We start from the raw sequence: 25189 nt of genomic DNA, 5'->3' as shown, positions 1-25189 counted from the left end.
GTGCATTGACAAAATTATACTCCTGTTTAGCAAGAAAGCAGTATTCTCAAAATGGTGAGTGTATTTTATGTAAGTCTTGTTAACAGCATCTGCCTATATAAAGGGTAAATTAAATAAATTGAGCAAACACAAGAGACTGTAAGAATGCAGGTCATGACTACTCTGACAGGAGGTTATTTGCTTCATGTAGTATTGAAAACTGATTATAAATGCAGCTATTATGGACATTGCTTGAAACCACAGGGCATAGAAAATAATGTTGCAGTGACTTCAAATGTCATGGTAATTGCCAAGCTTCTGATAGCAGATGACTTCAAGATGACTGATAAGCTAAGGACTAAAGATTTAAAGATGAACTTTATTTGTCACATCTACATTGAAACAAACAGTGAAACGTATTGTTTGCATCAACGACCAACAGTCTGAATATGCACTGGGAGCAGCCCGCAAGTGCCGATATCCCTCCAGAGCCAACATATAATGCCCAGAACTAACTAACTCTTACTAATGCACACATCTTTGGACCTTGGGAAGAAACCAGAGCACCTGGAGGAAACCCTTGCAGTCACGGGGAGAATATACAAACTCCTTACAGACAGTGGCAGGAATTGAATCCTGATTGTTGGCACTGTAAAAGTATTGCACTAATCCCTACGTTACTGAGCTTCTCCTCACGCTACCAAGCCACCCCTACACTACTGTGCTGGCTCTGCACATTATAGAAACATAGAGAACCTACAGCACAATACAGGCCCTTCGGCCCATAAAGCTGTGCTGAACATGTCCTTACCTTAGAGATTACCTACGGTTACCCATAGCCCTCTATTTTTCTGACCTCCATGTACCTGCCCAGGAGTCTCTTAAAAGACCCTATTGTATCCATCCCCATCACCATGGACGGCAGCCCATTCCACGAACTCACCACTCTCTGCATAAAAAACTTACCCCTGACATCTGCTCTGTACCTACTTCCAAGCACCTTAAGACTGTGCCCTCTCATGCAAGCTATTTCAGCCCTGGGAAAAAGCCTCTGACTATCCACACGATCAATGCCTTTCATCATCCAATACACCTCTATCAGATGACCTCTCATCCTTACTCGCTCCAAAGAAAAAAAGCCGAGTTCATTCAACCTGCTCTCATAAGGCATACTCCCCAATCCAGGCAACATCCTTGTAAATCTCATCTGCACCCTTTCTACGGTTTCCACACCCTTCCTGTAGTGTGGTGACCAAAACTGAGTACAGTACTCCAAGTGGGGTCTGACCAGGTTCCTATACAGCTGCAACATTACCTCTCGGCTCCTAAACTCAATCCCACGATTGATGAAGGCCAATGTACCGTATGCTTTCTTAACCACAGAGTCAACCTGCGCAGCTGCATTGAGTGATCTATGGACTCGGACCCCAAGATTCCTCTGATCCTCTACACTGCCAAGAGTCTTACCATTAATACTACATTCTGTCATCATATTTGACCTACCAAAATGAACCACTTCACACTTATCTGGGTTGAACTCCATCTGCCACTTCTCAGTCCAGTTTTGCATCCTATTAATGTCCCGCTGTAACCTCTGACAGCCCCCCACACTATCCACAACACACCCAACCTTTGTGTCATCAGCAAATTTACTAACCCATCCCTCCACTTCTTCATCCAGGTCATTTACAAAAGTCACGAAGAGTGGGGGTCCCAGAACAGATCCCTGAGGCACACAACTGGTGACCGAACTCCATGCAGAATATGACCCGTCTACAGCCACTCTTTGCCTTATGTGAGCATACCAGTTCTGGATCCACAAAGCGATGTCCCCTTGGATCCCATGCCTCCTTACTTTCTCAATAAGCCTTGCATGGGGTACCTTGTCAAATGCCTTGCTAAATCCATATACACTACATCTACTGCTCTACCTTCATCAATGTGTTTAGTCACATCCTCAAAAAATTCAATCAGTCTCATAAAGCCATGCTGACTATTCTTAATCATATTATGCCTCTCCAAATGTTCATAAATCCTGCCTCTCAGGATCTTCATCAACTTACCAACCACTGAGGTAAGACTCAGAGGTCTATAATTTCCTGGGCTATCTCTACTCCCTTTCTTGAATAATGGAACAACATCCACAACCATCCAATCCTCCGGACCCTCTCCCATCCTCATTGATGATACAAAGATCATTGCCAGAGGCTCAGCAATGTCCACTCTCGCCTCCACCAGTTGCCTGGGGTACATCCCGTCTGGTCCCGGTGACTTATCCAACTTGACTTACAGTTCATGCACTTTAAAATGCAGATGTAATCAAATTTCTAATAGAAAAGGTTATAGTTATTCTAATATTTATGGCTGAAGAAAGCTGCTTAACAACTGCTGCAGAGAAAGAATTAGTTTAGTAAAATCCCCAGACATTCTTCAAATATCTTTTAGTGGCAAAGTTTGAAGTAAACACTATTAGAGAGTCTTAGTAATTTTTTTGCATCTCTCTTCCTATACCCAGCAACGTTTTTATTATAAACACAACAAAATCTGCAGATACTGGAAATTCATTCCAGCATTTTAACATTTTTTATTATTTGCAAAAGTTTAGAATATTTTCAGGAAGGTTGCAGAGATTGCAGGGAAGCCAGTGGTGTCACTTATATATTTAAATTTGATTTGCAGGCAGCAAGATAGAAAAGCCTTAGAGGTATACAGGCTAAATACAAGCTAATGCAACTAACATCTTGGCTCAAAGGTCCTGTTTCTGTGATGTATAAGTCTATGATTTTATGATTTAAGATTTTGCTAGGAGTCATTCACAGGCGTATCAGAAGATGATTTTCATTTAAACTGCCAGGGAATAATGCCTGCTTGTATTAAACACTTCCACCCTTGTACATTCTGAATTTGCCACGAGGTGGATAAAATTATTGGAGGAGTGTTTCGGTCTATATCCAAACTCAATAGTTTTAGGTAAATCACTCCACCAGAGGGTACTGTCATCCTATATGCTTAAAAGTACAGGGACAAGAAGGCCCAGCATTCAACAGAGAGAAAACAAAATGCTGTACTTGGTTTTCTGTGTCTTTATTTTATTTATTTGTTTTGGAATGCATGTCTTCCCTTACTAATTCTCACTTCTTTTTGAAATACGTTGGCCATCTTGGCAATTTACAAGATTTACACCTACCCTGAACTATCCTGGTAGGTTGTCCAAGCTGCAAAAATACTTGTGATCTTTAATTCCTGCATAGATGCACTATGTGACAAGGTGCCTCACATCTGAATTTGTTCGAATTTCAACATAAAGTTTGATCTTGTCAGTTCAAAGCTTCATTCATGTTATTCTTTTTTCTTCTCATGTGCTGAGTTATCACAGACATACGACTTTATTCAAATGATTCAATAATTCAAATTTTTGTAGTCAAGTTGGTCTATAGTCAGAGAAAGAGTGCATATAAACATTTCTACCAAGTGATATCTAATGAATAGAGAGATCAATTGAATCTGTATTGAGACACAATGTCCTGATAGCATTTCCTCACAGTTTCTCTGTCACACTACAGAGCATGCATGTTAAAATAAAGAAACCAAGAACAATGCTAAATTAAGTCAATCACCTCTGTCTGCTCCCGATTTATCACTGTTTTCCCCCTATCCGGTTGCACCCCATCAATATTTTAACTTTTCACTGTATCTGTCTATATTTATCATATCAGTTACAGAAACTAAAAACAAATCACTTTAGCACCTGCTCCATGACTTACACACCCTGAACCTGTTAGACCAGTCTACCTATTTTAGTCCTGATTGGCATCTTTCCCCAGGGTGTACTTAATGTCTTTCCCAGAGTAAGTTTTTTTATAATTTCTTATGACTGTTTTGATGTTCAGCTGTTCTAGGCTTTTGTTAACTTGCACTATCACTTCTTTGACATTTAATCTCTTCCTTTATCCCCGCATACTTTCACAGAAATTCTGAATTATTATTTAGTCCCAGGGTTTCCACCCCTTTTTCTTGATATCCCTAAATCTATATTCCTCCATCAATTCCTATTTCAAATGAATCTCCCCGCAATCCCAATTCTGATGCAACATTCAAATGTAAAATATTACAGAGACCAGAAATGTAAAATAAATACAGAAAACTCTGGAAATATCTTGCAAATCAGACAGCATCAATGGAAAGAAAAGCAGAATTAACTTCTCTGGTTGCTGAACTTTTACCAGATTTGGAGAAAGTTCAAAGCAATGCAAATTTTAGCTTGCAATGAAAGTTGGTAAGGGCTTGAAGAAAAATATAGATACTAAGAATTCAGATGAAATAGAATGACATGGCTGGTTATGGTGCCAGCTGAAAGAGATTGGTAAAGATATGCCTGGAGGAGATGCAAAAAGAAGTCAAATTAAATCTAAACTATCATAAGAGGAGAAAAATAGTCTGAATGGCAGAAGTAGGGCAGAATAAAGTGTTGGAACACCTGATTGTTTGCAAGTGTTTAATTTATTGTTGAGTGTTGAAGTGAATGTGCACAGTAAAATTGCAGTCTGTTGCTTGAACTACAGTGAACTTCATTGGAATAGATGGGAGGCCAAGCAGTGTGGTCAGATTTAATAGTGAATCAAAATGAAGAGCACATAAAAGTGGGGAACTATCTGCTGCCTGTGAGGAGTTTTACGTTCTCCCTATAATCATGAGTTTTCTCAGGTTGTTCTAGTTTCTTTCACAGTCCAAAGATGTACTGTTTGGTAGGTTAATTGGTCATTGTAAATTGTCCCATGAATATACCAGGATTAAATTGGGGGATTGCTGGTCGGTGTGACTCCACAGGCGAGAAGGGCCTATTCCGTGCTGCATCTCAATAACTAAGTAAAATAAATCTCTGGTACTAGATTACATCAAATATAAACAATTTTACCTGAGAATCCCGTTCTGGAAAAACACCATGCTTCTGCAGTGCAGCTATTGCTTGGTCTCTTTCTAAGGTCAAAGCATGGACCAATGTCTCCACCTCCTGTAATTTGCGCTCTTTTTCTTGTAGTTCTGCTGTAACCTGCAGAAAATCATATAGCCACACAATCACTTTGGATTTGGATTTCCAGCATCGGCAGACTTTGTTGTGTTTAACATTTAGTTTTGATTGTTTTTGAAAATACTTTCATTTGGTAGATTTACTATATATTTTGCTTGTAATTTTCACAGGATTATTTGTTAATATCCCATTACCAGCTTTAAGCAAAGAAGGCAAGAGAGCGGCTATACTTTATTAGGAGTTTGAAGAGATTTGGCATGTCAACAAATACACTCAAAAACTTCTATAGTTGTACCGTGGAGAGCATTCTGACAGGCTGCAGCACTGTCTGGTATGGAGGGACCACTGCACAGGACCAAAGGAAGCCGCAGAAGGTTGTAAATCTAGTCAGCTCCATCTTGGGTACTGGCCTGCAAAGTACCCAGGACATCTTTATGGAGCGGTGTCTCAGAAAGGCAGCTTCCATTATTAAGGACCTCCAGCACCCAGGACATGCCCTTTTCTCACTGGTACCATCAGGTAGGTGGTACAGAAGCCTGAAGGCACACACTCAGCGATTCAGGAACAGCTTCTTCCCCTCTGCCATCTGATTCCTAAATGGACATTGAATCTTCGGACACTACCGCACTTTTTAAAAAATATACAGTATTTCTGTTTTGCACATTTTAAAAATCTATTCAATATGCGTAATTGATTTACTTGTTTATTTATTATTATTTTTTTCTCTGCTAGATTACGTATTGCATTGATCTGCTGCTGCTAAGTTAACAAATTTCATGTCACATGCCGGTGATAATAAACTTGATTCTGATACTTCTTGTACCATTATGTCTTTTGTCATTAATTCTTACTATCTTCCTCTTGCAGTCTTCCTTATAGTTATCTTCTCCTTTTGCCCAACCTCTTCAATGCAAAACATGTTTATCTCTAACTTTACCCCATGCCAAAAATTTAATAATTAACATTAACTCCATGTCTCCTTCCATAGATTGTACATGATCTGTTGAGTAGTTCTCAGATTTTGTGTTCATAATTCAGATTTTCATCATCCACAGTAATTTGCTTTGATATTACTGTCAGCCTAATACTGACATATATATTACAGAGCTGGCTTCTGAAATTTTCCTTGCCAATCAGTCCTTGTGACCTGCTCCTTAAATACAAAGAGAATCATGCAATGTCCATTTAAGTAACAACATTTTTGCCAAAAATAGCAGGGTACTAGCTTGAAAACATTACCAAGTTTAGTTGAATTCTCTGTAAATGGCAATATTCCAATAAAGCACATTAAATTCAAAGCCTCTCAACACAACATTACTACACTGCAATAAATCACAATACCCTGGTTTAAGAACAAAACTTCAGTCTCAAATACCCTCCCCCCATCCCTACAGTGGGACCATAACTTGAAAGCTAATTACAGATCTGCCTCTAATTCCCTCTGCTTTCTTTGTTTCCTTAACAGTACACAATACACAAGACTTTTGAGAATGAGACTTGGAATTTGATTATGAGGCACAGAGATCTTGTAGCTATACAGCAAAGTCGGTATCATTCTTCGCATGTTCTACATCTAAAAAAATCTATATCTTGCTAACAAATTCACAATATAGAGACTGTGACAAAACAATGCACCTTGGTGCGCTACAGGGCCCAATACTTTCTCCTGTTGACAGAGGAACTGATAAGACACACTTTTGGGTAAATTGCCATTTGCCAAACAAATATAGCCTCATCATCTGAGCCTTTTGTGGGAGGACACACACTAACATTTCCAAGATGTCAGTCTAACCATATTTTCTTACTTTCTTTAAGCAAGGATAGTGTGAGTTGGATGATTAGATGTAAAAGTGGCAATAATTCACTCAGTGCAGGAGAGAAAATAATGAAAGCCTATCAGAATTTAAAAACAATTATTGAGACAAATGCAGATTGTACATTATTGCAATGTATTTCAGAGTTCAATACTCTGACACAACAAGCATATTTAGCTCTACCACCCTCAATGAATTCCTAGGCATTTAGAGATACTTGCTTGATCCTTTATTAAGTGAATGAGTGTATTCAGTGATTGGTTGAGCCATAGCAAATGGAGAGATCTCATGTTTAATCTCCAGTTTATGTAGAATTAATTAATTTCTACCAGAGCAGAGGCTGAGTTAGTGGTCAAGTTTCTGGATGTACAAGATGGTGTACAATAACACAGTCTGAAAATTATAAACACTGGGTCAAGTGTGATGCTTCCCATTAAATCATTTGACAACAGTCACCAGTGAAATATGAATAGACAATCAGAGTAGTCTTTATATCCAGGGTTATCAGCAAGGGAGAGGAGGAGAGTAAAATCATGAAAATTAAATCTACAAAACTTCCAAAATATCACCTATGACAACAAAATACTAACATTTATTTCCAAAAATATTTGTCAAAATATAGAAAGAAATAACTTCTTGAGAATAATAGTGAGAACTGAATTGCTTATTTTACTACCTTAGTGAAATTCTGTAGTTCCCTTTCAAACCCAGTCCTTCTTCAATTCTCAATCAACATACAACCAAACCCCTTCCCCCCAGAATTTCTTTGTTGTCCACTTGGCCTCCACTGTTCTCTCTGCGTGCTGACCATTATTCCACCAGAAGAATATTCTTCCCTTTCATCTTAGTTTTTCTTGAAATATTTACGAATTGATGAACAACAGATTACAGTTGACACTTAAAAATACATATATCCTAAAATAACGTGGAACTGGTTCAAATACTTCAAATGAAAAGGAGGTATGAAGTGAAAAAGTACTGAATTTCATTTTCTTTGTCTTACCTGGTCTCGGGCCTGACTCAGGCTTTGAATAAGTTCTTCTGATTTTAGGTACTGTCTTCTTTCTATTTCCTCACAGCGTTGTTGCCAGTCCAGCTCTGCCTGTACTTTCATTTGCTCTAGACCCCTCTCCCTTTCTACTGCTTGGACAAGCTGATGTTTATATCTAAATAAGAACAGAAGCAGGATATCAACCTTCTTTGTTATCTATGACTCCACCAATTTTCAAGTTGTGTGCAAATTTACTAATCATACCTCTTACATTCTCATCCAAGTTATTTAAATATCTTACCAAGAGCAAAGGTCTCAGTGCTGATCCTTTCACTGCACTACTTGTTACCTGTTTCAGTCAGAAAAACACCCATCCACCATTACCCTGTACCTGCTTTCAGCCAGACAGTGTTGTGTCCAGTTTGTCAACATGCCTCGCCCACATTTAAATGTTCTGGACAGCTGAACACGCACAATCATGTCAATGTAAAAACACGTCTACTACTTTGCCCTTATCAATTTTCCAACTCATCCTAACCAGCCCTTACTCTGCAGAAGAACTAGGGCTGATTAAGAGAATGGGCAAAGAAGTGGAAGATGGAATGCAGTGTAGTCAAGTGTATGGTCGTGTACATTGGTAGAATGAATAAAGACATAGACTATTTTCTACATGGGGAACAAATTCGGAAATCGGAGGTGCAAAGGGACTTGGGAGTTCTCATGCGAGAGTCCCTAACAGCAGGGGTCCCCAACCTTTTTTGCACCGCGGACCGGTTTAATATTGACAATATTCTTGCGGACCAGCCAACCTTGGGGGGTGGGGGTTCAAGTAGGGTTAAGCTCACTTCAACATGTCTTTTACAGTTCGGGTTACCAACTTTCTCACTCCCAAATAAGGGACAAAAGTAGCAGTCAAATACGGGACACTTCTGTTTACCCCGAGAAAGACTACCATGACCATGAAGCCTTGCGCAGGCACCTGTGTGCGCATGCGTGACGTGTACATGTGACATGTGCATGTGCGTCCGTGCCAATTTTTTTTCCCCACATATCGGTTTTGGCTTAATCTTCCCGACTACACTGTACATACATTATTTCTACTTTATATAGGCTGTGTATTTATCATATCATTCCTGCTTTTACTATATGTTAGTGTTATTTTAGGTTTTGTGCATTATTTGGCATGATTTGGTAGGTTATTTTTTGCAACACACATAAAAGTTGCTGGTGAACGCAGCAGGCCAGGCAGCATCGATAGGAAGAGGTACAGTCGACATTTCGGGCCGAGGCCCTTCGTCAGGACTAACTGAAAGAAGAGCTAGTAAGAGATTTGAAAGTGGGAGGGGGAGGGGGAGATCCGAAATGATAGGAGAAAACAGGAGGGGGAGGGATGGACCCAAAAGCTGGACAGTTGATTGGCAAAAGGGATATGAGAGGATCATGGGACAGGAGACCTAGGGAGAAAGAAAGGGTGGGGAGCCCAGAGGATGGGCAAGGGGTATAGTGAGAGGGACAGAGGGAGAAAAAGGAGAGACAGAAAAAGAATGTGTGCAAATAGATAAATAACAGATCAGGTACGAGGGGGAGGGGGGGCATTAGCGGAAGTTTGAGAAGTCAATGTTCATGCAATCAGGTTGGAGGCTACCCAGACAGAATATAAGGTGTTGTTCCTCCAACCTGAGTGTGGCTTCATCTTTACAGTACAGGAGGCCGTGGATAGACATATCAGAATGGGAATGGGACATGGAATTAAAATGTGTGGCCACTGGGAGATCCTGCTTTCTCTGGCAGACAGAGCATAGGTGTTCAGCAAAACGATCTCCCAGTCTGCGTCGGGTGTCGCCAATATATAGAAGGCCACAGTGGGAGCATCTGACGCAGTATATCTCCCCAGTCAACTCACAGGTGAAGTGACACCTCACCTGGAAGGACTGTCTGGGGCCCTAAATGGTGGTGAGGGAGGAAGTGTAAGGGCATGGGTAGCACTTGTTCTGCTTACAAGGATAAGTGCCAGGAGGGAGATCGGTGGGAAGGGATGGGGGGGGACGAATGGACAAGGGAGTCGCGTAGGGAGCGATCCCTGCGGAAAGCAGAGAAAGGAGGGGAAGGAAAGATGTGCTTAGTGGTGGGATCCCGTTGGAGGTGGCGGAAGTTACGGAGAATTATATGTTGGACCCGGAGGCTGGTGGGGTGGTAGGTGAGGACAAGGGGAACCCTATTCCTACTGGGGTGGTGGGAGGATGGAGTGACAGCAGATGTGCGTGAAATGAGGGAGATGCATTTGAGAGCAGAGCTGATGGTGGAGGAAGGGAAGCCCCTTTCTTTAAAAAAGGAAGACATCTCCCTCGTCCTGGAATGAAAAGTCTCATCCTGAGAGCAGATGCAGCGGAGACGGAGGAATTGCGAGAAGGGGATGGCATTTTTGCAAGAGGCAGGGTGAGAAGAGGAATAGTCCAGATAGCTGTGAGAGTCAGTAGGCTTATAGTAGACATCAATAGATAAGCTGTCTCCAGAGATAGAAACAGAAAGATCTAGAAAGGGGAGGGAGGTGTCAGAAATGGACCAGGTAAACTTGAGGGCAGGGTGAAAGTTGCTTTAAATTCCAGCATCTGCAGATTTCCTCATGTTTGCGAGGTTATTTTTTGGGTCTGGGAACGCTCAAAAATTTTTCCCATATAAATTAATGGTAATTGCTTCTTCGCTTTACACCATTTCGGCACGAAAGGTTTCATAGGAACGCAAAACCTTAGCAGGAGAAATATGGGACAAGGGCGGTCCCGTATGGGACCCACCGATTTAGCCCAATATACAGGATGTCCCGGCAAACACAGGACAGTTGGCTACCCTATGTTCAAGTTCAATAGTGCGTGACAAGGAATGAGGAAAGGTGCAGCTGACTCATATCATTTCCTCGCGGCCCGGCAGCACATGCTTTATGGCCCATTTTCGTTCCGCGGCCCGGTGGTTGGGGACCGCTGCCTAAAAGTAAACTTGCAGGTTGAGTCAGTAGGAAGGAAGGCAAATGCGATGTTACCATTAATTTTCAGAGGACTAGAAAGGACTAGAATATAAAAGCAAGGGTGTAATGCTGAGGCTTTATAAAGGGAAATAAGGGAAATAATAGCTTTTTAAGAGCTATAACTGACAGTTAGCTCTTGTAAAATGAAACTGAATTTCATGGGAAATACTTATAACAGTGAATATCTGAAACAGTTGTTTTCCTGACAGATTTCCCTCCTCTTCCACCCTTCTACTATTATCTCTGTCGGAGAACAACCGGTTTGTGGGGAGGTCTTGAAGTAAGCCAACGTTTCTTCAATACCTGCCACATCCCTCCTTGTAGAGTTCTGCAATTTGAATATAAAAATGCAAAAGACACTAAATGCATGTGGAATCACAGCAAAAGTTAGGAGAAACCTTTGGCAATAAAAAGTTTGGCATTAAAAGATAAGAACTTAATAAACAACATGGATATGGTAGGTGAAAGGGTGTTCTTCAATCCATTAATGGCTCTATGACTATGAAATGAAGAAACAAATCTGCAAATGTTTAATTATCCTTTAAACAAAGCTGGAAGGTGTGGGGATGCGTGGTGGGTTGGAGTTACCCTGCTGACGAATGTTGGCTCAGCTATAATGGGTTTACAGAAATATGCTCGCTGCCATGAAACTTGAATTACGTAACGATTAACATCACATTCTTTATTTAGCGACAGAGCATGATGTAGACCCTTCCATCCCTTCGAGCCACATTGACCCTGCAAACCCCCAATCCTGATTAACCCTAATGTAATCATGTGACAATTTACAACGAATAATTGACCTACCCAGTACGTCTTTGGACTAGGGGAGGAAACCGGAGCACCTGAGGAAAACCCACACATTCCACAAGGAAGACATACAGAGACTCTTTGCGGAGCGGCGCCAGACTTGAACTTCGAACTCCAGAACATCCCGAGCTTGTAATAGTGTCACACCACGGTACTGTGGCGCCAACTTCTGAAATAAAGCTCACTTCTTTACTTCTAAAAAAGGCTCACTTATTTTTTAAGGCCTTTAAAAAAATGTAGTTTCTCGCTCAATGTGCTCCGAAAATGATATTCAGTCTGGGAAGCCTCCAATCTGATGGCAGGAATATCGATTTCTCAAACTTCTGGTTATGCTTGACCTCCCCCCCCCGCCACATTCCCCATTCCCATTTCCCTCTCTCACCTTATCTCCTTACCTGCCTATCACCTCCCTGTGGTGCTCCTCCCCCTTTTCTTTAACTTTCATGGCCTTCTGTCCTCTCCCAGCAGATTCCCCCTTCTCCAGTCCAGTATCTCTTTCACCAATCAACTTCCCAGCTCTTTACTTCACCCCTCCTGGTTTAACCTATCACCTTGTGTTTCTTTCCTCCCCTCCCCCCACCTTCTTATCCTGACTCTTCATCTTTTTTTCTTCAGTCTTGATGAAGGGTCTTGGCCTGAAACATGGATGCCGCCTGGCCTGCTGATTTTCTCCAGCATTGTGTGTGTACGTTACTGGGAAAATGAGGCTCCTGTAGTGCCTACTAGATGGGAGGAGAGCAAAAATTCCATGGTTAGGGTGAGATGCATCCTTGATAATGCTTTTCACTCTACCCAGGCAGCATTTATGGTAGCTGGGCAATTGGGTGCCAATAATCTGCTGGGCAGTTTTCAGCACACGCTGGAGTGCTTTGCGGTCCGATATGGGACAACTGCCATACCACACTGAGATGCAGTTGGTGAATATGCTCTCAATGGTACAGGGTAAAAGTCCGTCAGTATCCTGGGACAGAGGTGAGCTTCCTTGATGCTCCGCAGGGAATAAAGGTGTTGTTGTGTCTTTTCGATCAGGATGGAGGAGTTCAGGGACCAGGTGCGATCCTCGGAAATGTGGACACCAAGGAATTTGAAGCTTGATACACGCTCCACTACAGCTCCATTGATGTAGATGGGAACGTGAGCGTGGCTCCTAGCATGCCTGAAGTCCACAATGATCTCCTTGGTCTTCTGGGTGTTAAGGGCCAGGTTGTCGTCGGCACACCACGCAGCCAGATGCTGGACCTCGTCCCTGTAGGCTGTCTCGTCATCCCCTCTGATCAGGCCAACCACCATGGCGTCATCTGCGAACTTGATTATGGAGTTAGAGAACGCAGTCATTGGTGAAAAGGGAGTACAGAAGAGGGCTCAGCACACAGCCTTGAGGCACACCAGTGTTCAGGGTGAGAGTGGAGGAGGAGAGGTCATCTAACTTAACTGATTGGGGGTCTGATCTAATGTTCCCAAATTTTCCCTACAATGTTCCAACTGACTGCAATTCCTTGCTACCTAGATTTACTGTTTTATTATTAAACTGTTCATAAAAAAAATCTCATTATTACCATGTACACCCAGGCTACACAGTTGTCATGCAGAGTATAAATACAGCCATGATAGATATGTAGCAGAATGCTCATACCAATGCAGCAGGTATTACCACTACCTCATAGCTCCAGTGACCCAAGTCTATGATGATGGCTGTGTGGTACTTACATATTCTCCCTGTGAATGTATTGGTTTCTGTCAAGTTCTCTGGCTTCCTCCCACACCCTCCAACAGTTTAATTGGCTGCTGTAAATTTTCTGTGGCGTATATGAGTGGGGATTTGATGTGTATGTGAGGAATGTTACAAGAAAATAAGTGGGAAATGAGAATGACTGATTGCTCGTTAAGCTGGCATAGATTCAATAAGCTGAATTGGTCTTCTTTTTGTTTGGCAGTATACATGTGTACGATTGAATGACAATAATCTGAACTTGAACTTGAACTTCCATGTCAAAACGAACCACGAGAAATAAAAAAGTTTGTCTCCCATAATGTGTTCACATCATTCTAGATTACATGTCTGTTTCACCAATTGCAGTTTCATTGTTGTCACTCCATAAATAAGAGAAAGGCTGTTCATATTTTTCCAAATTTTATGATGCAACATATTCCAAGTCTGTGGTAATTAACCAACAGTATCAGAGCTCTTAAAAATAAAATCTCCAACTGTGATATGCAAGTTGTCTTGAAAATTGTGATAACTTTGATCAGTTTATTCTTTACAAAAGAAACATTAATTTCATATTCCAATTAGTCCTTAATGGAATAGAAATTCTAATTCCAATGTTTCAACTAGAACTGCAGGCATTTCAAAAAGCTAAGCATCCTTCACTTCAAGTGAGGAAGATGTACCATTTTACAGCTGAAACACAAAGCAGCTTACTTTTCCACGTCCTCTTTGTGCCTTGCCATCTCAGCTCTCAACTTTGAATCCTGCTCCTGTAATGTTTTAATTTGTATGTCCTTAGCAACGGTCTCTTTGGAGATCTGTGCAATGTGACCATCCCACCCGACTTTCATTGTAGAAAACTCATCACGCAACCTAGAAAAACAAAAAGTCAAAACCCAGAAAATTTCGCAGGCCTGTTACAAAACAAATCAATTAGGCCATCTTCAAGCCACTGTGAGATGAAATGCATAATGATGCATTAATAAATGTTCTACAGTGCTCTTTCAGAGGCAACAACAATTATACCACTAAACAGATTTTTTTTAAAATACTGCTCTGTCCTGATTTTCTTTTCATTGATTATGTGCACTGAGGAAGAATCCTAACTTGATTAAAATTAATGAGTGCTCATTCTATTCTATTTCATCCTGTGATAGCATGCCCTGGTTTTATTAATAACTGGACAGTTCTGTTGTTCAGCAAACTGCTCACTAATCTAAACAGTTATTACATTTATTACAATGTGCTCTCTTAATTATGATCCTGAATACAGATTTCCACAAAGGTCTTCAGAAAACTTTCTTGTACATGAAAAATTAGTCTCAACAGCTTCCAACCAAAACTGACATCTATTGTACCGAGTTTGCATAATCATACTGCGTGTGTGTGCGGGGGAGGAGGTGGGAGAGGAAGGGTTGAGGTGAACGTAAATATAAAGTTGTTTTTTTAAAAAGTGTCATTAATTTTGGTTTTAAATATTATTTTTGACAGAATGAAGTTAAGTGCAAAGGGTCTGTGAGTAATGAACACCCAAAGTGTCAAACGCAAGTGATTCAAGATGTTAGAGATAAATGGATTGTAACTGATTTGCTTTGAATTTCTATCATCTCTTCTTAACACAAACATGCACTGGTGGGATTCCACACACTCTAATGATCAGGGAGTTTGGCTTCACAGAGTATCAAGTTATACACCTAATAATCATCTGTTTACTGTCACTTTACAACAGGGACTACTGGATTCCCCTCCCAGGAACATAGAAGATAAATATGATATTGTTTATGCAATCTTACATTAAGTCATATACCTTCCCACAGAAATAGAAAATGGGGGAGGGATCCCTCTATAGGATGAGGTCAGGTTGTTGAAATACTTTTAATGTTTATGAAATTGTCTGGTTAAAAGATTAATAAGGGCACTTGCAGTGTGAAAAAATAACAAACTAGTACTCGTGTAATAGCTGTTATATGCACATTGGACTTGTTGATGAACCTGAAACTGGAAATAAAATGATTGAAATGCTCACCTGGAGTCTGATGCTAAGAGAAAAAAGGTTATTTAAAATTGATGAGCCTTGTGGTTCTACTGTAGTCATCCAAATGTAGTACTTACTCAATTAATTCCCTTTCTGCAAGCATTTCCTGATCTATTGGCCATTTCCAGCTTTCTTCCTTTGATTTTTAGGTTCCCTTTGTCCTATCCAGCCCTCCCTAAACCTCATTATAAATTTGGTTTTCTCACTGCCTGGTTATGATGAAAATTTGAGCCTAAATATTAATTCTGTTTCTCTTGCCACAGATTTTGCCTAACACATTGAACACAAGCATTTTTATCAAGCATTTCACATAGATGCATGTAGAATAAACCATTCCTGAACAACTACTCAATTTAAACTGTTGTTTCTAATAATAGAGTATCCAATAATAGACTTCTACTGTTTTAGGAAATATAAGCCACATTGTAATTGGCATTACAATCCTTCATAGGTCAAACTCAAGCGTACATCTGAGGTTTAAACAGCAGTGACTTGTTCAGCAATTGCACCTGATAAAAATTAGCTTTCAATTCCTGACCCGATTGCTTATAGGACCTGGTTTGGCAATTTGTTTAGCTTTGAAATACATTATCCTGGATCCATTATATCACATTGCAATCTGCATTTCATACTATAAAGCCTGCCACTTAATTCTTTTGCAAGAGTTTTACTGGCATATAGAGCTTCAATGCAAAATCAGCAACCAATTTAGTACAGTCGGCCCTCTTTATCCGCGAGGGATTGGCTCCAGGACCCCTCATGGATACCAAAGAAACGCGGATGCTCAAGTCCCTTATTCAACCTATCTAAATGTGGATTTAGGACATAAACATAGAAACATAGAAAATAGGTGCAGGAGTAGGCCATTCGGCCCTTCGAGCCTGCACCGCCATTTATTATGATCATGGCTGATCATCCAACTCAGAACCCCGCCCCAGCCTTCCCTCCATACCCCCTGATCCCCGTAGCCACAAGGGCCATATCTAACTCCCTCTTAAATATAGCCAATGAACTGGCCTCAACTGTTTCCTGTGGCAGAGAATTCCACAGATTCACCACTCTCTGTGTGAAGAAGTTTTTCCTAATCTCGGTCCTAAAAGGCTTCCCCTTTATCCTCAAACTGTGACCCCTTGTTCTGGACTTCCCCAACATCGGGAACAATCTTCCAATCTTCCTGCATCTAGGACCCAGTGGAACCCCGGACTTTACTTAACCTGTCTCAGTGTGGTGGGTATTAGGACCCGGCGGCGGAGCTCTGAATCCGCAGTGTTTCTGTTCATGAAAATAATCACCATCGCGATTTAAAATAAAGTGGAAATAATAAAGCGATCAGAAAGGGATGAAACGCCACCGGTCATTGGAAAAGCGTTAGGCTACAGTCAGTCAATGATCGGAACAATTTTAAAGGATAAAATGAGAAAGGCCCTGCCTGATTAAAGCTACAATTATTACTAAGCAACACAGTGGTTTAATTATTGGGTTTTGGGGTTTTGGGTTTTTGATCCTTCACATTAATCCGGCAGGGATGGAGAGCACGCTCGGGAGCGATCTGTCACTGGATCGAACTCGGGAACTTCCATTCCCAAGCCGGGCATTGAAACATACGTTTCTTAAGTATTTTATATACATAGAAAGGTAAAATATATACTATATACTAAGACAAACGCTTGACTAACTGACACTAAATAATACCGGATGTACCTGTTCCGACTTACTTAGTAAGAGAACTTCCGTTGTTTTTATCCCGATCCACGATAACCTACGCACATCCTCCCGTATACTTTAAATCATCTCTAGATTACTTATAATACTTAATACAATGTGAATTCTATGTAAATAGTTGTTATACTGCATTGTTTAGGGAATAATGACAAGAAAAACAGGCTGTACAGTCTGTACATGCTCAAACAGCAAGTGCTGGAAGAGCACTTCCTGGTTTTCTTGATTCATGGTTGGTTGAATTCGTGCATGCGGAACTCACGGATAAGGAGGGCCGACTGTACTGCCAATTGATCATGGGAAAGAGAAACACAGCTGGGCATGCCCTGCCACTGAAACCTAGATAATAGCAAGAAATTTGCAATGTAATAATGGAAAACTATTAGTGCCATTATAAATCTGAAGAAACTGATAGGAATTTGCGGCATCTAGATGTGCTATTCCAGGTAAAATTCTATAAGGCAGGGGCCTGGCCCAGTATGATTCAGCTTGATGTAACTTACTTCTCAATAACATCCTCTTTCTCTTTTATGGCATCTATATGGCTCCATTCCATTCGCCGTTTCTCCATTTCAACCGTCTCCAAGCTGATATGTAAATCACGTATCTTATTGTTCAGTTCCCTTATCTGTTCTGTGTGTGCTTGCTTTGTAGTAGCAAGTTTTGCATCTCTCTCACGAGCAAGACGATCAAGTTCAGAATGTCTAAGGAAAGATGAGACCTTTTAAATATAATGAACTAATCATTAAATTACTCAATTATGAATAATCAAAAATATCTTCCATTTTGTCCAGTGATAAGAGGAACTCTGCACGAGAAAAACACAATCCAAAGCTTTCCTAAAATCATTGGAATACTGCATCCCAACAACTATCACAGAAAAGACACCTTTATAGACGTCTTTTGCCTTGGAGAATAGCTGCTAAATTAGCGTTTCCAAAAACTTTTCCAAATTCTTGAATGAATCTCTACATTTCTCAAGTTTCAACACGTTTCATCTCTTATTTTAATTAATAGTGAACGTGACTGTGATTACCATAATCTTAAACTTCAATCTGCTTTCTATCCTCCTTTAAAGTGTTCCTTTAAAGCTATCTCTTATATCAATACCTTGTTAATATGTCCTTTTGTGGTTTAGTGCAAAATTGTATTTCTTGAATTTTTTTGCTACGTTAAATATTCTATGCAAATAAAAGTTCTAGTTGTTTACTTATTGATCCATTATGGAAATTAATATAGGAGAGTTTGAAAAATAACCTGGAAACACTATTCAGTTACATTATCCCGTGATATACTTGATTTTACTTGATGCAGATTACATATATCATTCTCCTCACTGATTGATTTTAAAGTATACATGAGAAGGTGTAAACACTTGCACATGGAGATTACTCTGGAGACAGAAACAAATGACTAAAACCAGCAGTTCTGTTTAAGCCTCACTTCTGAAAATACAAAATTCTCCTCTCAAGTTTTATGATTTGTACAGTAAGAAGAACCAAGCATGCCACTACTTCAAGATGGTGGGCTTCACAGATGAGTGATAATAGATGAGTCGTTTGGGGTTGGGATCTTGGATGTATTGATAGGGGTGAGAATTGGAAGAGCAGCCCCACTGTTTGAGATTCTATATTCAGGTTGCTCTTTTCAGATTGTTCATTTAATTGCTACAACACCAAGTGCATTTGAACTTGAAGCTTAAGCAAACAAGAAACCTTCTTGGCTTATGTGGAAGACCTGATGCTTGGTTCAAAAAATATCATCTCATTTCTTTTGGTCCACTACTCTGGGAAAAAAATGTACGTGCACATCTGGTTTTTAATTTTATGACTAATGGTGTTGCACCATAGCATGGTTTTATTTTTAGAACAATGGTGAAACTAAGGTCTAAAGCAGTGGTCCCCAACCACCGGGCCGCGGATCGGTACCGGGCCACAAAGCATGCGCTATCGGGCCGCGAGGAAATGATATGATTTGGTGATAGGAGCCAGCTGCACTTTTCCTCATTCCTTGTCATGCCCACTGTTGAGCTTGAACGCATGCGAGGTCATTACCCGCGCGTCATCCATGTCAGCGCGGGAAGAAGATCAACTCCTCGAGCTTGCAAATGACGACGGGCTGAAAAGTATGTTTGACATAACATCTCTGCTGGCATACTGGATCAAAATCAAAGCTAAATATCCTGAAATAGCCAGGAAAGCACTGAAAACGTTGCTTCCATTTCCAACATATCTCTGCACTGAATGCAACAAAAACCGAATTGCGGAATAGACTGGACATAAGGAACCCCCTTCGAGTATCGCTGTCTCCCGTCATCCTTCGATGGGACCGTCTTGTTGCAGGGAAATAAGCCCAGGGCTCCCACTGATTCAGCAATATTGGTGTGTTGCAATAATTTTATATGTTCATACGGGGAAAATATGTGCTGTGTGTTTAATATCCAAACGTTACTTAAAATGTTATGATGCTATTGACTTACTTATATAACCATATAACAATTACAGCATGGAAACAGGCCATCTCTGCCCTGCAAATCAGTGCCGAACGCTTCTCTCACCTAGTCCCACGGACCTGCACTCAGCCCATAACCCTCCATTCCTTTCCTGTCCATATACCTATCCGATTTTTCTTTAAATGATAATATCGAACCTGCCTCTACCATTTCTACTGGAAGTTCATTCAACACTTACTTCAAGCTCCCCTGTCCTCCCCTGATAATTGACTTATCACTATATTCATGAGAGGAAAATATGCGCTGTGTGTTTAATATTAAATTCATTAGATAAACCCTTTTAGAAACGAAATTGAGTGTATTAGCCACTTATCACCTATATTTCGGTCGTGATTAACACCCCCACCCCCACCCCTGAACAAAATCGCCAAAAACGATTTGTGGAAAAAATTGGCACGTCATGCGCACTGGTGCCCACGCAAGGCTTCATGGTCATTGTAGTCTCTCTGGGAAACAACGTATTTGACTGCTACTCTTGTCCGTTGGCAACCCTAACCCCCCCTGGTCAGCCAGTCCACAAGAATATTGTCAATATGAAACCGGTCCGCAGTGCAAAAAAGGTTGGGGATCCCTGGTCTAAAGGAGGAGACCTGAATGTTACAGAAGAATGGTTTCCGAGCAGTACATAACTGCAATTGCTCTGGGAGGACTGAGTAAGGACATTGCTTGATATTTTAAACTCTAATGTTTTAGAACATAGAATATAGGAACCTTCGGCCCACAATGTTGTGCCGACCACGTAACCTACTCTAGAAACTGCCTAGAATTTCCCTACCGCATAGCCCTCCATTTTTCTAAGTGCCATGTACCTATCTAAGAGGCTCTTAAAAAACCCTATTGTATTTGCTTCCACCACCGCCGCCAGCAATGCATTCCACATACTCACCACTCTCTGTGTGAAAAGCTTACCCCTGATGTCCCCTTGGTATCCATTTCCAAGCACCTTAAAACTATGCCACCTCATGTTAGCTACAGTGGCATGCAAAAGTTTGGGCACCCCGGTCAAAATTTCTGTTACTGTGAATAGCTAAGCGAGTAAAAGATGAACTGATTTCCAAAAGGCATAAAGTTAAAGATGACACATTTCTTTAATACTTTAAGCAAGAAAACTTTTTTTATTTCCATCTTTTACAGTTTCAAAATAACAAAAAAGGAAAAGGGCCCCAAGCAAAAGTTTGGGCACCCTGCATGGTCAGTACTTAGTAACACCCCCTTTGGCAAGTATCACAGCTTGTAAACGCTTTTTGTAGCCAGCTAAGAGTCTTTCAATTCTTGTTTGGGGGATTTTTGCCCATTCTTCCTTGCAAAAGGCTTCTAGTTCTGTGAGATTCTTGAACCCTCTTACATGCACTGCTCTTTTGAGGTCTAACCACAGATTCTCAATGATGTTTAGGTCAGGGGTTCTTTCCCCATCAATGAGGGGAAAATCCCCTCTCCAACTGTTAAGCACGGGGGCGGATCGATCATGTTTTGGGCTTGTGTTGCAGCCAGTGGCACGGGGAACATTTACTGTTAGAGGGAAGAATACCAGAAAATTCTGGAAGCAAACATCACACCGTCTGTAAAAAAGCCGAAGAGGAAAAGAGCATGGCTTCTACAACAGGATAATGAACCTAAACACACCTGAAAATCCACAATGGACTACCTCAAGAGGCACAAACTGAAGGTTTTGCTATGGGCCTCATAGTCGCCCGACCTAAACATCATCGAGAATCTGTGGATAGACCTCAAAAGAGCAAAGCATGCAAGACGACCCAAGAATCTCACAGAACTAGAAGCCTTTTGCAAGGAACAACGGGCGACAATCCCCCAAACAAGAATTCAAAGACTCTTAGCTGGCTACAAAAAGCGCTTATAAGCTGTGATACTTGCCAAAGGGGGTGTTACTAAGTACTGACCATGGAGGGTGCCCAAACTTTTGCTTCGAGCCCTTTTCCTTCCTTGTTTTTTTGAAACTGAAGATGGATATAAAGTTTTCTTGCTTAAAGTATTAAAGAAATGTGTCATCTTCAACTTTATACCTTTTGAAAATCAGTTCATCTTTTACTCTCTTAGCTATTCACAGTAACAGAAATTTTGACCACAGGTGCCCAAACTTTTGCATGCCACTGTATTTCAGTCCTGGGAAAAAGCTTCTGGCTATCCACACAATCAATGCCCCTCATCATTTTATACACCTCTGTCAGGTCATCTCTCATCCTCCGTCGCTCCAAGAAGAAAAGGCCAAGTTCATTCAACCTATTCTCATAAGGTACACCCTCCAATCCAGGCAACATCCTTGTCAATCTCCTCTGCACTCTCTCTATAGTATCCACATCCTTGCTGTAGTGAGGTGACCAAAACTGAACACAGTACTCCAAGTGGGGTCTAACCAAGGTCCTGTATAGCTGTAACATTACCTCACGGCTCTTGAACTCAGTCCCATGGTTGATGAATGCCAACATACCATATGCTTTCTTAACAACACTGTCAACCTGCACAGCAGCTTTGAGTGTCCTATGGACAAGGACCCCAAGATCTCTCAGATTCTCCACACTGCCAAGAGTCTTACCATTAGTATTATATTTTGTCTTCAAATTTGACCTACCAAAATGAACCACTTCACACTTAGCTGAGTTGAAGTTCATTAACTGACTTATCTTTTGAAGAATGGGATAGATTGGGTATTAAACGATTTCAGGATTTGTTTGATAGAGGGAATCTCTCTTCTTTTGTGCAACTTTCAACGAAATTTAACCTTTCCAACACTCACTTTTTTGATACTTATAGATTAGAGAATTTTTAAGATCTCAATTACTTACATTTCCTACAAGTCCAGATAAGAATATAGTAGATACAATTTTAAACCTGAAACCCTTTGATAATGGTTCAATATCTTACATTTATGGTCTACTGTTGGGACTGAAAAAGGCCTCTTTAGGTAAAATTAAAAGAGATTGGTTTAACTGTAATGAGCCCTTTTATTTTCTTCCTTTTTTCTGTAACTGTTAAGTGACTGTCAATTTACTTTCTTTATAATTTTATGCTGGTGTATGATCTCTCGTATCTGATGAGAGCTGGAACATTATTTTAAAGTTGATTAATTCTTCATCATTATGTATTCGTCATACTTTATTACAATTCAAAGTGGTACATAAAGTTCATATGTCTAAAGACAAGCTTTCCCGTTTCTATGCAGATATTTCCCCTTACTGTGATAGATGATACTAATGGAATGGCCACACTTTCTCATATGTTCTGGACACGTCAGAGCCTTGAAAAATTCTGGAAAGATGTATTTCAAACTTTTTCTGCACTTTTCAATGTCAGCTTTAAGCCCAATCCTTTGACTGCCTTGTTTGGTATTGTTGAGGATAGTGCTACAAAATTGAAGCCACCTAATTTGCGAGTATTGGCCTTTATGTCTCTTATGGCCAGGAGGGCGATCTTGCTCAAGTGGAAGGAGGCCGCCCCGCCCACTCATGTTCAATGGCTATCTGACGTTATGTTGTGCCTTGATCTAGAGAAGATTCATTGTTCAATTTCTGATTCTGAACATGATTTTGTAATGTTGTGGGGGCCCTTTCTGAATTATTTTCACAATCTTTGAACTGTTATTAAAGTATGGATCTGAGCCATTATTATTATAATATCATATGGTAAGGTATTCTTTTTTTTACCAACCAGCTCATTTTGGTAGTGGGGATAGATATTTTTACATAAAATACAATTATATTATTCTATTTCATTTCATAATTCAATCTTTTTTTATACATGATTGATTTGGAATATGGGATACTGTGATCATATTACTGTGATTTAAATGTAATATAATTCATATTATTTACTTGTATCCCTATTTTATATTTGTATTCATGTAATTTATATAATAATAAAAATATTGAAAAAGTTGTTCATCTGCCACTTCTCAGCTTAGTTCTGCATCCTATCGATGTCCTGCTGTAACCTCTAACAACCCTCCAGACTATCCACACGCCCCCAACCTTTGTGTCATCAGCAAATTTACTAATCCACCCTTCTACTTCTTCATCCAGGTCATTTATAAAAGTCACAAAGTGGAGGAGTCCCAGAACAGATCCCTGCAGAACACCATTCGTTACCGACCTCCAGGCAGAATATGAACCATCTACAACCAGCCTTTGCCTTCTGTGGGCAAGCCAATTCTGGATCCACAAAGCAATGTCTCCTTGAATCCCATGCCTCCTTACTTTCTGAAGGAGTCTTGCATGGGAAACCTCATCAAATGCCTTACTGAAATCGAAATACATTACATCCACTGCTTTTCCTTCATCAATGTGTCTTGTTACATCCTCAAAGAATTTAATCAGGCTCATAAGGCACGACCTGCCCTTGACAAAGCCATGCTGACTATCTCTAATCAGATTATGTCTCTCCAAATGCTTATAATTCCTGCCTCTCAGGATCTTCTCCAACAACTTGCCCACCACTGAAGTCAGACTCATTGGGTTATCTCTACTCCCTTTCTTGCACAAGGGAACAACATTTGCAACCCTCCAATCCTCCGGTACTTCTCCCGTCTCTATTGATGATGAAAAGATCATTGCAAGAGGCTTAGCAATCTCCTCCCTTACTTCCCACAGTAGCCTGGGGTATATCTCATTTGGTCCCGGTGACTTATCTAACTTAATGCTTTTCAAAAGCTCCAGCATGTCCTCTTTCTTAATGTCTATATGCTCAAGCATTTCAGTCTGCTATAAGTCATTTTGGTCAGAATATTGGTTCCTGTAGTCTTGCCATGCTACTACACTAGCAATTTGCACTATAAATCTCATTTATAAACACATAGAACAATCCAGACTATCCAGTAATAAATGCTGTCATCAAATTTTAAAATAGGAAGGGTATATGTGTTCATAATAGAAGCCAGTGTCCACAAGGATGGTATCTAATCTCTGCTAGTAAAGGAAAGGTTATACATTTGTACATCTAGCAGAGCACTATCATGTTGAGATTCAGAAATCACTAATAAGGTAGGCAACAAGCCAATTAATTTAATTATCAACCACTTCAATGTGCTTTTCCATATCTAATATCTAAACTTCAAACTATTACCTTTTGTTAGGACAAAATATTTTGTAAAACTTCAAATGTACAACAAGTTGTAAGAGTTTATTTAATGTCAAATTTGTAGTGTAAATGCCCATACTCTGCTTGCAAGCTGAGATGGAAAAAGTGTAATGAATGTAGAAAGACTAAACAAGGTAGATGACCTGAGCATTACCTACTTGCACCTGATGGAAACTTGCTGGTATATTTTACTGATGACATTTCCTGCATTACAACAGTGACCACAATTCAAAAGTATTCATTAAGTTGCAAAGGGCTTTGATATCTTTAAAGTTGTAGGTACCATAAAAATCAGAATTTCTTTTGCTTCTTCCAAAACAACTTACTAATTATATCATTATTTACATCTTGATATTTGACAGTTTTTAACAATTTGGTCAAAGTTCCTTAGTTTAAGAGGATGACAGGGGCTCTATAAATGTACCAGTGCTTGCACAGGGTATCTCAAAGAAAGACTGTTGCTGAGTCAAAGAAACCTGAAAGGT

The 25189-nt window shown here is 40.3% G+C and overlaps 1 protein-coding gene across 4 annotated transcripts in view; it reads right to left on the bottom strand.

Moving 5' to 3' along the window:
- ccdc57 (coiled-coil domain containing 57) overlaps window positions 1-25189 on the bottom strand; it is a 172543-nt gene that overhangs the window by 82155 nt on the left and 65199 nt on the right. For all 4 annotated transcript variants that reach the window (XM_072242385.1, XM_072242384.1, XM_072242382.1 and 1 more), the window contains exons 7-10: window positions 17608-17808; window positions 14065-14223; window positions 7826-7988; window positions 4895-5029 (exon numbers count right to left, since the gene is read on the bottom strand). In XM_072242385.1, the coding sequence (XP_072098486.1) occupies window positions 4895-5029; window positions 7826-7988; window positions 14065-14223; window positions 17608-17808 (658 nt within the window). The remainder of the gene's footprint in view (window positions 1-4894; window positions 5030-7825; window positions 7989-14064; window positions 14224-17607; window positions 17809-25189) is intronic.

Source organism: Mobula birostris, chromosome 24 (genome assembly GCF_030028105.1).
Source record: "Mobula birostris isolate sMobBir1 chromosome 24, sMobBir1.hap1, whole genome shotgun sequence".
NCBI lineage: Eukaryota > Metazoa > Chordata > Chondrichthyes > Myliobatiformes > Myliobatidae > Mobula > Mobula birostris.
Note: the sequence above shows the minus strand (reverse complement) of the source record. Positions and strands in the feature narration are given on the sequence as shown.